The 13,649-nt window shown below is 43.5% G+C and overlaps 1 protein-coding gene across 1 annotated transcript in view; it reads right to left on the minus strand.

Moving 5' to 3' along the window:
* The window catches only part of MCF2 (MCF.2 cell line derived transforming sequence), a 73,190-nt gene that overhangs the window by 28,302 nt on the left and 31,239 nt on the right, over positions 1-13,649 (minus strand). The window contains exons 9-14 of the mRNA XM_049644375.1: positions 12,432-12,551; positions 10,535-10,726; positions 9,368-9,559; positions 7,249-7,420; positions 5,914-5,961; positions 2,779-2,816 (exon numbers count right to left, since the gene is read on the minus strand). Of these exons, the coding sequence (XP_049500332.1) occupies positions 2,779-2,816; positions 5,914-5,961; positions 7,249-7,420; positions 9,368-9,559; positions 10,535-10,726; positions 12,432-12,551 (762 nt within the window). The remainder of the gene's footprint in view (positions 1-2,778; positions 2,817-5,913; positions 5,962-7,248; positions 7,421-9,367; positions 9,560-10,534; positions 10,727-12,431; positions 12,552-13,649) is intronic.

Genomic DNA, 13,649 nt, shown 5'->3' on the forward strand with positions numbered 1-13,649 from the left:
CAAGATCAAAAGCTTCTGCACTGCAAAGGAAACAATCAACAAAACTAAAAGGCAACCGACGGAATGGGAAAAGATATTTGCAAATGACATATCAGATAAAGGGCTAGTATCCAAAATCTATCAAGAGCTCACCAAACTCCACACCCGAAAAACAAATAATCCAGTGAAGAGATGGGCAGAAGACATGAATAGACACTTCTCTAAAGAAGACATCCCGATGGCCAACAGGCACATGAAAAGATGCTCTACGTCGTTCCTCATCAGGGAAATACAAATCAAAACCACACTGAGATACCACCTCACGCCAGTCAGAGTGGCTAAAATGAACACATCAGGAGACTCTAGATGCTGGCGAGGATGTGGAGAAACGGGAACCCTCTTGCCCTGTTGGTGGGAGTGCAAACTGGGGCAGCCACTCTGGAAAACAGTGTGGAGGCTCCTCAAAAAATTAAAAACAGATCTACCCTACGACCCAGCAATAGCACTGCTAGGAATTTACACAAGGGATCCAGGAGTGCTGATGCAGAGGGGCACTTGTACCCCAATGTTTATAGCAGCACTTTCAACAATAGCCAAATTAGGGAAAGAGCCTAAATGTCCATCACCTGATGAATGGATAAAGAAATTGTGGTTTATATACACAATGGAATACTACGTGGCAATGAGAAAGAATGAAATCTGGCTTTTGTAGCAATGTGGATGGGACTGGAGAGTGTTATGCTAAGTGAAATAAGTCCTACAGAGAAAGACAGATACCATATGTTTTCACTCTTATGTGGATCCTGAGAAACCTAACAGGAGACCATGGGCGAGGGGAAGGAAAAAAAAAAAAAAAACATTAGAGAGGGAGGGAGGCAAACTACAGAAACTGAGAATAAACTGAGGGTTGATGGGGGCTGGGAGGAAGGGGAAAGTGGGTGATGGGCATGGAGGAGGGCGCCTGTGGGGATGAGCACTGGGTGTTGTATGGAGACCGATTTGACAATAAGCTTCTTATTAAAAAAATCAATAAAAGTAATGTTAGTTTCAAATTAAAAAAAAAAAGACTCTACAGTCCTTGGACTGGCCCAGTGAGTCAACTACAGGAGCTCTGGGATGGCTATTTGTTCTTCAGAAGCATTAGAAGTATCTTCCAGGGATCCTGGCTGTACGGGACTTTTGAGCTTGCAAAAATCTCTGAACTCCACGTAAATGTAGCACTAGAACCCAAAAATGAAGTACAAGATCTAGCGGCTAAAAAGCATTTCCACAAAATATGACAAATCCATGTGGAAAGGAACAAACATGTATCGACTACTTCCTATATATTCCTATCTATTGTGCATATATTGTATCCATTCCCCGCCCCCAGCAATTTACCAAGCTACGGCACACTTATCCTCATTTTACATATGGGAAAACTGAGCCTCAGAGCTATAGCAACAGGGCCAAGGTCACATACCTGGTAAGCGATGAAAGAGTCAAGCCTGTGATGTGTCATCATTATGCTCCCTCTTCAAGACTATGGTTTGATTTACTCTATCTGAATGTATTAACTGTTACCATTTTCATACACTGAGACTGAAAATACCATGTACGTCACTCATCAGATAGGTAAGCATCATTTACTCCTAACAGGTTTTTGTTCCAAGGCTGGAAAGTTTTGAAACGTAACTTTATACCTTTAAATGCCTAAGGATTGTGCAAAATGGCTAGAATTGGAAGAAGGTGTGCCTTCTGGAACTGGGTCCACCAGCTAGAAATCTCACGAAGAAAATGTACAGAGCCACAGCCTCCTATTTATTCCCTGAGACATGCAAATAAAAAGATCCACATAGAGGAATGTTAAGGTGTCATGAGAGGAACGTGGAACCGTAAGACACGTAAGATGATGGAATTTGGCATTCAGTCCGTTTCTTTCTTGAAAACACAAGCCGTGACCGCGCATCGTGATAACCAGGCATGGTATATCAGTATAGGCCATTCTCTAGCCTAATAATGGTATTGGACACTTAGAACACTACCGTATGCCACGCATTACTGGAAATACTTCCCAAATATTATCTCATTTTTACACTAACTCTATGATGAGGGTGTTCTATTATCCCCATTTTATAGATAAGGAAACGGGAGTGCGAGAGAATTTACCCGAGGTCACACAGCCGGTGATTGTCGGAGTTGGGATGAAAACCCAGGTAGTCTCTACAATTGCTCAATAATCCGTATCACTGCTATACTGCCTCTCGGAGATAGATGTTCTTGTCCTTACTGACCATCAAGAAGACACAAGGAAAATGTAGGGCCCTACAGTTATGACGAGGCTACTCTCTGCAGGTACCAGAATATCATGGGTAACTGAGAAGGAATCTTGTCTCTATCAAGAAATGAACAGATGTGTGTTTTTTGAGCCCCGAGTATGGACCATTAGAACCTGTCCTCTGTCCGTGTTCCATACTTATAGGAATGTAATCAATTATGAAAGAAATCTTTTGTAGAAAGGTGCAATACTTATTTAAGTTTATTGAAGTGGTGTGGGGGAAAGAAAAGCTGGGACTTATAGATGCTTTACAGAAACTAGTTCTGAACTTGAGCCAAGACTTAAGAAACCGCTCACACATCTGGGGAGATGTCAGTACCGCAATTAGACACAATGCATCAGTAGCAGCTTTTTCTTTCAGATTAAAGAGGCTTTTGAGCACACAATATTGGTTTAGTGGATTAAAAATATGGTTTAAGCCTCCACACCGATTCTGCAACTACAGCAATAAAGCCAATGTTGAATTAATTAATGATATTTACTTTTAAGTTGCTCTGATTTTGTCTCCAACTCTTCTTCCCTGGTAGAAAAATATGAAAGAAGAATTTCAGACCAGAATGAAAATCAACACTTTTAATTAAAATACGCGAATGTTTATTCAGCAATTAGAGACACGGGACTATTCCAACTTATTTATACGAGTACTTTTAAATCACGCTACACGAAACAGGTGACTGGTCAGATTTATCTGTAGGATTTCGACTTCTTATTCAGCATCATCTTGCTATGTGCTCACCCATTCTCTGACTCATCAAGCATTCCCCTGATTGCCAAGTGACCACGAAGAGTTAGTAACATTTATTTGGCACTTACTGCATATGCCAGGTACTGTTCTAAGCCCTACACGGCCATTTTGTTCTTTAATCCTCCAATCGACCCTACCCGAAAGGGACGATTTCTATCCCCACTTTGTAGATAAGTATGGTTAGTGTCTTGTCCAGGAAGCAGAGGTGGTATTCAAATGTGCATAGTCCGCCGTCAGAATATACGTTTCTAACAGCTACATAAAACAACAATTCTGAAGCACGGTAAGATGCTAAAACAACACAACTTTGTCAAAATCCGAGCTTTAATCTTTCTGCTCTTCCTGTTTAATCTCTCCTCTGTCCTCTTTTTAAACACGTTGAAAGGAAAGTCATCTGTATTTTTTTTTTAAGTTCATTTCTTCGTTTTTAGTAATCTCGACACCCACCGTGGGGCTCAAACTTACGAGCAGAGATCAAGGGTCGTATGCTCTTCTAACTGAGCCAGCCAGGCTCCCCCCTCCTTTTCTTTCTGTTCTGTTTATGATGGGTAAGCCCCTATATTATTTAAAGCAAGGAGTCCAAACGTCCCTACAAAGCCCAGGGCATGGTTCAAGTGCAAGACTAGGTTGTTATTTGCAGCTAAAAAGGCTGCCACCCACACAGGCTTCATGGATCTCTTCTCTCTATGGAATATACTTTTTGTCCTTTCCTCCTCGGCAGAAACCACTGCAAGGCAACCTCGGGGAAAGGCCGCGCTGTTTTGTTCTCCAAATTTTATACTTCGCTTTCATTATTTAAAAATATATTTTAGGGGCGCCTGGCTGGCTCAGCTAGTAGAGCATGTGACTTGTGATCTCATGGTTGTGTGTTCAAGCCCCATGTTGAGCAGGGAGCCTACTTAAAATATATACAGACGTAGAATGACTGTGCTGTATGCCTGAAACTAAAGTAACATTGTGTGTCAACTATACTCAAATAAAAAAAATTTTTTTAAATATGTATTTTTTATATACAAGTTTTACATTTATAACATCAGCTATATCAATATATAAGTTAGACGTAGTGGCACTTACCACATAAAATCAATTTCTCCATGAACACTGATGTCTACCATTTAAAAGACACCTGATCCACAGAGATCCGAACTTATTTATAAAGGTAACTTAGGGAGCCTCTCTAATTAGCTTTACTAATTGATTCCTTGCAACTGCACTAAGAGATGAAAAAGGAATAGACACAAAACTCATGAGGAATGCATCTTTTTTTCTGAAAAGCAAGGTAGACAAGTTCATTCTCGCAACAACGTAAACGTACGGTAATACCTTGGCTCGCGAGCATGATTCGTTCCAGAAACATGCTTGTCACCCAAAGCATTCATCTCTCAGAGCGAATGTCAAGAACCACTGGCTCAGCTGTCACGCCGCGGTCGGCGTCACGTACTCCTCGTAACGGAGGACATCGCTCGTGCATGAAGGTAAAATTTACGGGAAATGTTTGCTCGTCCGGCAGAACACTCGCGGACTAAGTCACTCGCGATCCGAGGTTTTACTGTATCCCTAAAATTATGGAGCACCTAGGGTACGTGCTAGGTTCTGTGTTTGGTGCTGGGGATGCAAAGGTGAACTGAGCACGGTCCCTGTCCTTACAGAGTTTACAGGCTGACAAGAGAGACAGAAAAGAGGCAATTACACAAAAGCTGTGAAGACCCAAAGTGGGGGGTTGTTAGCCCACAGCATGAACACCTAAGCGAACTGGGCGCGGGGCGGGGGGGTGGGGGGGTAAGAGAGGCAGGAAAGAAAAGCTTACCTGAAGAGAATGGACTAGAGACAGGAAATCTGCTAGAAGAAGAGGAGCTAGCTAAGGGGAAAGGGAGAGGGAAGGGACTAGCATCCCAGAGAGAGAAGAGTATTGTAAAATCCAACAGGCAAGACAGGTAGGGGCATCTGGGGAGGCAGGGAGACAGCTGCGGTTGTCAAGGCAACAGATGTTAGCTGGGATTAAGGACGCGGCAGTGAGGGCTAACAGTGGGGTTGGAAAGAAGGTTTGCATGTGGAATCTGACTTGCCTACAGGAAATTCAAGGAGGCAAATTGTAAATGCCACGTCCGAAGCATATGAGAAAGGTGTAGACTAGAGCTACAGGTTTTGCAGCTCAAACCACATGTCCCCCCTCACAGTGTTCTTCGCTAACTTGTACCCCTTGTAGTAAATCGTTAGTTCAACAAACACTCATCGCATCCTCCTAGGTGCCAGCACTGCGCTAGGTATGGGATCCTGTCTGACGCAAATAAAAATAAACAAAATCAACCCCCCCAAAAAAACCAGTTTGACGCACTGTATGAAAAACGAACACAATTTGATTGGACCAAATCTTGTATGTTTGGCGTAGCAATGCCTGCAACGTAAATAATGCTTTGATTTCATTTCGAAACCATGATAAACAATGGGTAAAATCACTTATCCATCCATATCATTTATTCGGTAAGCTGCCTTCTTCCTCATAAATACATGAGGCGGTCTTAAGCTGAAGCCGATCTAAGCTGCTCCCAACAGATAGCTGTACTGCGGATGACACCCGAGTCGCTAAAATGAAAGAAACCTTGATTTAACATCGCCGATTGGTTTCCCTGGTTTCTTTTTACGAGCGGTCATTCGATGAAATGGGAGTTTAGAGGCATCGTCTACTTTTCATACAGTCGTTTTCCCAGGTAAGTTGAATGCTAAGAGAATAATGGATGCGTGTTATGAAAAACGGGAGAAAGTTAATTGCAGGCAACATTCAAGAATAAATTGCTGCTGACTTTAGACGTCAAACTGGTTTTTCACGTGTGCACAAACTCAGAAAATGGACCGAAGTAATAAAGATGGGTACCTTTTGAAAAAAGTTTACATGCTTGAAAGAAAGAGTATCCAACTCCCACTGCAGGACAAAAAAAAAAAAAAAAAAAGTGTAATGGCATTAAATGAGAATATCAGAAAGAAAAAATAAATAAAACAGAATGGAACAGATTGTCTCGTTGCAACCCTTTGAAGGCAGCAGGCGTTATTGTTCCCGTTTTACATACAAGGAAACCGAGGCTGAAGAACGTTCAGTGAACGGCCCGAGGTCACACAGCCAGGAAACAGAGCCAGAAGTCTAACTGAGGTCTGTCTTCTGCTAAGGAATATCAACGTATTCTATTTTTATTCTCCTAGCGGTAGATGCTTATGCCCTTATTGGTTTTTGGGGGGGGTTTTTTGTTTTGTTCTGTTTTTTTGCCCAGTATCTTCTTAGTCGACATTATTCATTTGTGAGTATATTTTTATATTTAATAACCATTAGCTACACAGCTTTCATCGTCTTAGCTTAGTTACATGCCTACATCACCTCTTTCTCAGATGATCCATGCTGGGACTGCCCTGGGTTTTTATACTCCTTCAAGCTTTCTCTGCATTTCAAAGCATTTCGTACATATATTAATGAAATCTGTGATCCTCTCAGATTAGACAGACCGAATTTAGTCCCATGTTCACCCATTCAACTAACTTAGGGCCCCAAAGGCCAAATTATTCTCCCCAGAGGTCGCGCAAGGGCAGCTTTGGGCAATCGAATCATCTCACTTCCAGATTAGTTCAACACCACCGTCACGATAATTATTTTATCCCACAGAATGCAGAAAGGAAACGGATATTACGTGGTTAAAACTCGTCTACAAATATTACAACAAGAGAATGGACTCTAACAGTTCGTTTCTAGCAGAATCATTCTATTTATCTGCACTTACAAAAGGCAATCCACTCTGTTATCTGAGCCATTCACTTACTAGAAGCGAATAAGAACCAAGTAATAGTTTATCCATTTAAGTAGTAACTATGTGTGAGCGCGTGCACACGCTTGCGTGTGTAGACCAGATCCATATCCTTTCCTCCACCTGCTCAAGAAAGGGGTGAGTTTGATGCTGGTAAAATGTTCATGCTCATTGCAAGGTTGGACTATACAGTCCACATTTTCATCAGTCCCTACTACGCTGCATTCCTATGCTTTACTGTCGTATGATCCTCTCAGCCGTGACTCCTGCCCTGTGCATCAGAGTTTAAACGTGACCAAAGATGCTGACATAAAATCTCCATCCATCAGGACTGAAGAACGAACTCAGTGTTTACATCAGGAGTAACAAACGACAGCAGGAAAGGAAGAGATTTAAAAAGTGAATGCAAGATACTTTACCATGTTTCGGTGACAAAAAGGGTACTCCGGATCTGATCAAACTGTCAGAAGCAGGTACCACAAACTGGATTGGCTTCACACGCTTGTCCGTCAGGTTCCTGAACCCAGCTTGTTGGTTCTCAAATATACTCCGAATGTTTTTAAGCTTGAGTTGCACTGTCTGCATTTGCACCTACAGGTCGCGTAAGAATTCTATGAAGTATTTTCTGGACTGGGCTCATTACAAATCTTATTACATTTCTCAGACTCAGTCAAAAAATTAATTTAGAGTTTAAAATGTAACTAGAAAAAATGAGGAAAGTAACAGAAAACAGATGAATGCAATGTCTTCACACGGTTATAAAACCCGAAGCTCTCAACCAAAACAACTTGAAAAAGAAATTTACTGGGGCTCCTGGGTGGCTCAGTCGGTTAAACACCCGACTCTTGATCTCAGCTCAGGTCATGATCTCATGGTTCGTGAGTTCGAGCTCCATGTTAGGCTCCGCCTGCTTGGGATTCTCTCTCTCTGTTTCTCTCTCTGCCCCTCTCCCGCTCTCTCTCTCAAAATAAGTAAACAAACTTTAATTTTTTTTTTTTAACGTTTATTTATTTTTCAGACAGAGAGAGACACAGCATGAACGGGGGAGGGGCAGAGAGAGAGGGAAACACAGAATCGGAAGCAGGCTCCAGGCTCTGAGCCATCAGCCCAGAGCCCGACGCGGGGCTCGAACCCGCGGACCGCGAGATCGTGACCTGAGCCGAAGTCGGACGCTTAACCGACTGAGCCACCCAGGCGCCCCATAAGTAAACAAACTTTAAAAAATTATTTTAAAAAAAGTATAATAAAACAAAGAAATTTCTCAAGCAGTCATGAAATCGGTCACTGTATAAAGTGCTTTACCCTTCATGGCTGGAACAAAGCAACGGCTGGAAAAGAAGGCATGTTTAAGCACAAGAAAGCCACCAAGGTAAGCACTGTCTTAGAAGTTTGTTATGTTGTAGCCCGCGGGACATTCTATAGCTCTCTGTGTTGTAAAAAGCTCCTCCTTGACTCTCCTCGATGATATGAGGCAGTTAGTTTCGCTTGGTGGCTTCCAGAGAAATCACTTGGTTATTGCTATAGGCACATTTCTGATTTTCTGGGGCACCCCCTAAGATGTGCAGCTAAGCACGGTTTTAGATAAAGTTCCAATTAAGAGTCAACTACGCAGGGGCGCCTGGGTGGTGGCTCAGTCAGTTAAGCGTCCGACTCTTGATCTCAGCTCAGGTCGTGATCTCACAGCTCGTGAGATCGAGTCCTACGCTGGGCTCTGCGCTGACGGCACGGAGCCTGCTTGGGATTTCTCTCCCTTTTTCTCTGCCCCTCTCCTGCTCGTGCTCACTGGCTGTCTCTCAAAAGTAAACAGTTAAGCTTTAAGAAGTTAAAAAAATTTTCTTTTAATTAAAAAAAGATAAAAAAAAAAAAAAGGGGGGTCGACTATACAGTTTGGCCACAAATAGCATCACAAAAGCTCTGAGCTACAGTGTGGTGAGAGGGCTTCACGACATCTCCAACAGGGGGGCACCGAGCTAATCCACAGGTCTCTGCCTCATTAATACCAACATCTGTTGGCACCCCCTCCCCAAGAAGCTGAGTAGGAGAGCCAGATCTGTGTCCACAGAGCACCGGTGCTGGTCCCGGCAACAGAAAGACAAGACATTTGCCGTAGAATGCTCTCGACACGGACCCAGTGTTCTCCTAGGACAGCATTGGCCCCGTCTCCAAGGATGCACAAAACAATGGCACGTGAGAGCTCCTCACTCCTCGTCACACAGCCAAGCATAAGCCTTTGGATTCTTTCCTTTTTTTTTTTTAAGTTTGTTTGTTTATTTATTTAAAGTAATCTCTGCGCCCAACATGGGGCTCAAACTCGTGACCCCAAGATCAAGAGTCACACGCTCTTCTGACCGAGCCAGCCAGGCTCCCCCAGCCTTTGGATTCTTTGATGCTTACCCGTGGGACTAATATCACCCCTCCTCCTTCAGAGAGCCGTGTAACTACAATTTGAATAAAGTTAGCTGTGAACTTGACTGGAATCATAGTTTTTAAAAAATGCGTTTATTTGGCGAAAAAAAAAAAATCACGACAGCCTCCTACCTTAAGCTCGGGTGATAAAATTACATCAAATTCATACTGTAGGGCATCAGGATCGCAATTGATAAAGGGCAGAGCCATTTCAAGAAAATTTTCAATGTCTTGGAGGGCTTTCTGAGCATCTTCTTTAGACTGAAACTTCTCTACTTCCTGGTTAGCTAGAAGGCATTCTCCTTCATCACAGCACTGACGAGCCTGGCGAGCAAATCACACACGCACGCACACACACAAAACCATGAATGAATAAACAGAAATATGTTCGCCTTTTAGGAGTGTTTAGCAGCCTCTGTGAATCAGAGCTGCTTCCAGAGCTGTTAAAAAGTAAAGATACCTGGGTGCAGCCCCCAGAAATTCTGATTCAGTAGCACTGGGCCCTAAGCCAGGCGTTCATAGCTCTGCGGAGCTCCACAGGTATTTCTGATGCACGCATAGCCAAGGCTGAGAAGCACGGTATTTTCTTTCACAACAAGGAATTCATTCTGCAGCGAGAGTCTGACCATTCTCTCAGCGCTAACACGTCAGCTGCGTGCTATTTTCCCCAAATCAGTAAGTGAAATACGAAACACCTCGCAAAATACATAGTGTCCTATAAATGTGTAGGGACCTGCCAAGGACAAGGATGAAAGTTTCCTTGCCAAAGAAGGAGGGGGGACAGGTTAAACTGTTCATGCTCAGATGCGATGTCTGTAAATGATATCCCTCGTTTACATTCCGCTTCCGAGGCCAGATCTTCCTTTCGCTGCCTCTTTCTGAAAGGGGTCAGACCCACAAGCCAGGGAGGAGTATTTTCCAGTCCCTGTTTAATTTCTTATTGCGGTAACTATGAAATGTGGAAGGAGTTTCTGGCGTTAGCAAACTGCCTCTAGGGCTGTGAAAAGTGTTCCGACTGCAAATTATCACCAGAGGAGAGGATGCAGAGATGTACCCAAAATAGAAAGGAAGCCATCGCGACCGTGATCTCAATGTTCACACCAGAACCCGCAATGCTTACGATACTAGACCTGCCAGGAATACTGCAGAGGTACATGGATTAAGCAAACATCATCAAATTCAATCCTTCCACCTCTTGCACATTCAACTCCGAGGCTATACCAGACCCTCACCCTAGAACGCAAAAGCAAAAACAAACGGTCTTCTTATTAAGAAACGTATCAGGTCTCACGACACTACCTGCTGCAGGAGTTTATGCATTTTGAAGATCCTGCTGAGCTGTATCCGTTTGGCTTTAATCTCATTAACCAAAATATCAGAAAGGTAACGGAGTTCATTGCACCTCTGGCAGATCAAATCAAGTGCATAATGGTGATTTGAAGCAAGTCTGTGTCCGTGTAATATCACAAAGCGGGCCTTTGCTAACAGATCCTAATTTTAAGAAAGAAGTAAAATAAACACCGTATGATCGCTGTTCAAATAGAGGAGGGGGCAAAAAGAAAGCAACTGAGAAGCAAATTGGCTTAAGCAGGGCGGACGGAGTGCCAAAAATATGATTGCATGTCATACTTCTGCAGGCTGTCAGAAAGCTCGGGGTTACAAGTAATTAGCTACGGCAGTGACGTCATCAGAAGCCCACGTGTTTCTGGTCACAGAAACAGAAAATGAACCAGCCTGCTCAGAGTGTGGACGAGATTTGCTTCTCCCGGTATGTACAGATTTAGAACAGAACTGCATATATCAGATGAGGGACACACCAGCCAAACGAAAGCGAACGGATTTCATGCCGTCTCAGCTCTGGAAATCTCGTTAGAGTCAGCACCTGCCCGCCTCCTTGACATCCTGAAGTGAACACCACAGGGCTCTCAAGTCCAAAGGGATCTTGGCGGCCTTGCCTCCACTCTACCAACTACTGGCATCCCGCCCCCCCGCACCCTGGTCCCCCACTTGCTCCCGACCTAGCAACTGAAAGAGCAGGAGGTCAGGAAATATTTGGCAAGGTAAAATAAGGAGAACTGAAGCCCGGAACGATGAAGTGACTGGCCTACCTAGCTGGGGGGAAACACAGGATTATAACAGGGAGTTATTTTTTTAATGGGTACGGCTTCAGTTTTGCAAGATAAAAAAAGTTCTGGCAATCTGTTGCACCACAATGTGACTACACTTAACACTACCGAACCGTGTACTTAAAAATGGTTAAGATGGGGGCGGGGGCGCCCAGGCGGCTCAGTTGGTTAACTGTCCGGCTCTCGGTTTGGGCTCAGGTCATGCTCTCGCAGTTCATGGGTTCGAGCCCTGCGTGGGGCTCTGCGCTGGCAGCTCAGAGCCTGGAGCCTGCTTCGCATTCTGTGTCTCCCTCTCTCTCTCCCCCTCCCCGACTTGTGTTCTCTCTCTCTCTCTCTCTCTCTCTCAAAAATAAATAAACATTTAAAAAAAACTAAAAAAACACAAAAAACAAAAACCAGTGGCCTTGCTCTCTCATACAAGACAGAAGAGCAAAGCTAGTTTGTTAACTGTTAAAGCCATGAGTCCAAGCTTTAAGACCAGCAAAGTGATCATCGTTTTGAGTACTTATTCTACAACCACATTTCCCGGGTATTGTGCTAAGTGTTTTATCTACAACATCGAAAACAGTCCTCCCCTAATCATTCCCCAAAGTAGGCCACTTTAGCCCCAATTTATAGATGAAGACGTTGAGGCTTAGAACATTTAATCACTTTGCCCAGGGTCATGCAGCTAGTAAGACGAAGCAGATTTATCTGTCTGAATCCATATTTGGTTCAACTGCAGATACCACATGATGGGTATTTAAGAAATTATGCTCTTGTACATTTCTATTGTTTCCAAGTAGCATTCCTGAGAGACATTTTGCTGGCTTCTTCAGAATGCTTTATGCTTCTGTTCCTATCGGTGGGCCTGAAACCGCTCACACGGTGACCTCAGAGACTGCCCGTTGCAACTACATGACGCATCGGCAGGGTCACCTCTGGCCCACGTTGATTGGAAAAGAATACAGACCAGTGTTATTAAACCCATTACGCAGACTGTTACCAGGAAAAGTGAACCGGGAGGGCTCATGCTCCTGAACCCTCACAATGAACTATTACAATAGCGACCGTCTGAGATGTCCTCTTACCTGAGAATTTTCATCTAAGTTTTCCAACTTTTTAATTTTTTGTTTTACTTGACCTAGGTTCCCGGTGACGTCTGCCAGCTCTGCTTGTTGGTTTAACAGAAGTTCGACTTCACTCACGAGCTGCAAATAGGAAAAAACCAAGGCTTTAAGCATACAAATTATTAAGCATTTTTCCTTTGATCATTTTCATAGGCAGTGCTAGTAAATAAGAACAGCGATATGGAAAAATCGCACATGTGGCAAACACTTCTGTCATTTTATTCCCAGGAATCGATATAATCTATTAACACCCAACCTACTAGATATCAGTGGATACTCATGATCTGTAAATATCTCTATGTACTTGCATATATACTCCCTAGCGCTATGGTGAGTGGTCCCAGGAAAGAAGGTTCCCCCAGTAGTAATTAGCAGCATACTTGGAACCCAGATCTTGGTCTTTCCTATCATATCCCAGAAAAAGAAACCAAGGCTCCTCAGGAAAATGGCTGGTTCCACGGCTAAAGCAGAGGAGGTACAAGATAGGCTTGGAACATCTCTTTATGCCAGAAAGTAAAGAAGTGATAACCCGAAAAAAGTCTGGATGTGTCACAAGGGCACAGTAGCCAGTCAGAAACACCAAAATAGTTAAGAACAGTAAAGAATCACAAACCATGAAGAACTTCTGATGAGCAGGAAGATATTTGCATGACCTTAAATTTTCTCCCCACACGTTTCCTACTAGTTACAAGTGGGGGAAAGTCATTAGTGGAGAAACTCCACGGAAGCCTGACTGGGTAATCGAAATGCACATCAATGATGAGGGGCAGGTGGACTTCATTAACTCCCTCGGTTGGGGAGGAGAGAAAGATCGGGAAGGGCCAAGAACAATACCCTCGGCAGAACACATCGCTCATAGAGTATTCCTGCTGGTCATACAATGGTTAATCTAATCATAAGAAAATGTCAGACAGGGGTGCCTGGGTGGTTCAGTGGGTTAAGCATCCGACTTCAGCTCAGGTCACGATCTCACAGTTCGTGGGATCGAGCCCCATGTCGGGCTTCTGTGCTGTGAGTGAAAAGCCTGCCTGGGATTCTCTAGCTCTCTCTCTGCTCCTACACACAGCCCCCTCTCTCAATAAATAAATGAACTTTAAAAAAAAAGAGAGAGAATGTCAGACAAATGGAAAATGAGGAACATTTTATATTAAAAAGCACTGTGTTCTTCCGAAATGTCAG

The sequence above is a fragment of the Panthera uncia genome, chromosome X (assembly GCF_023721935.1).
Source record: "Panthera uncia isolate 11264 chromosome X, Puncia_PCG_1.0, whole genome shotgun sequence".
In the NCBI taxonomy this organism is placed as follows: Eukaryota; Metazoa; Chordata; class Mammalia; order Carnivora; family Felidae; genus Panthera; species Panthera uncia.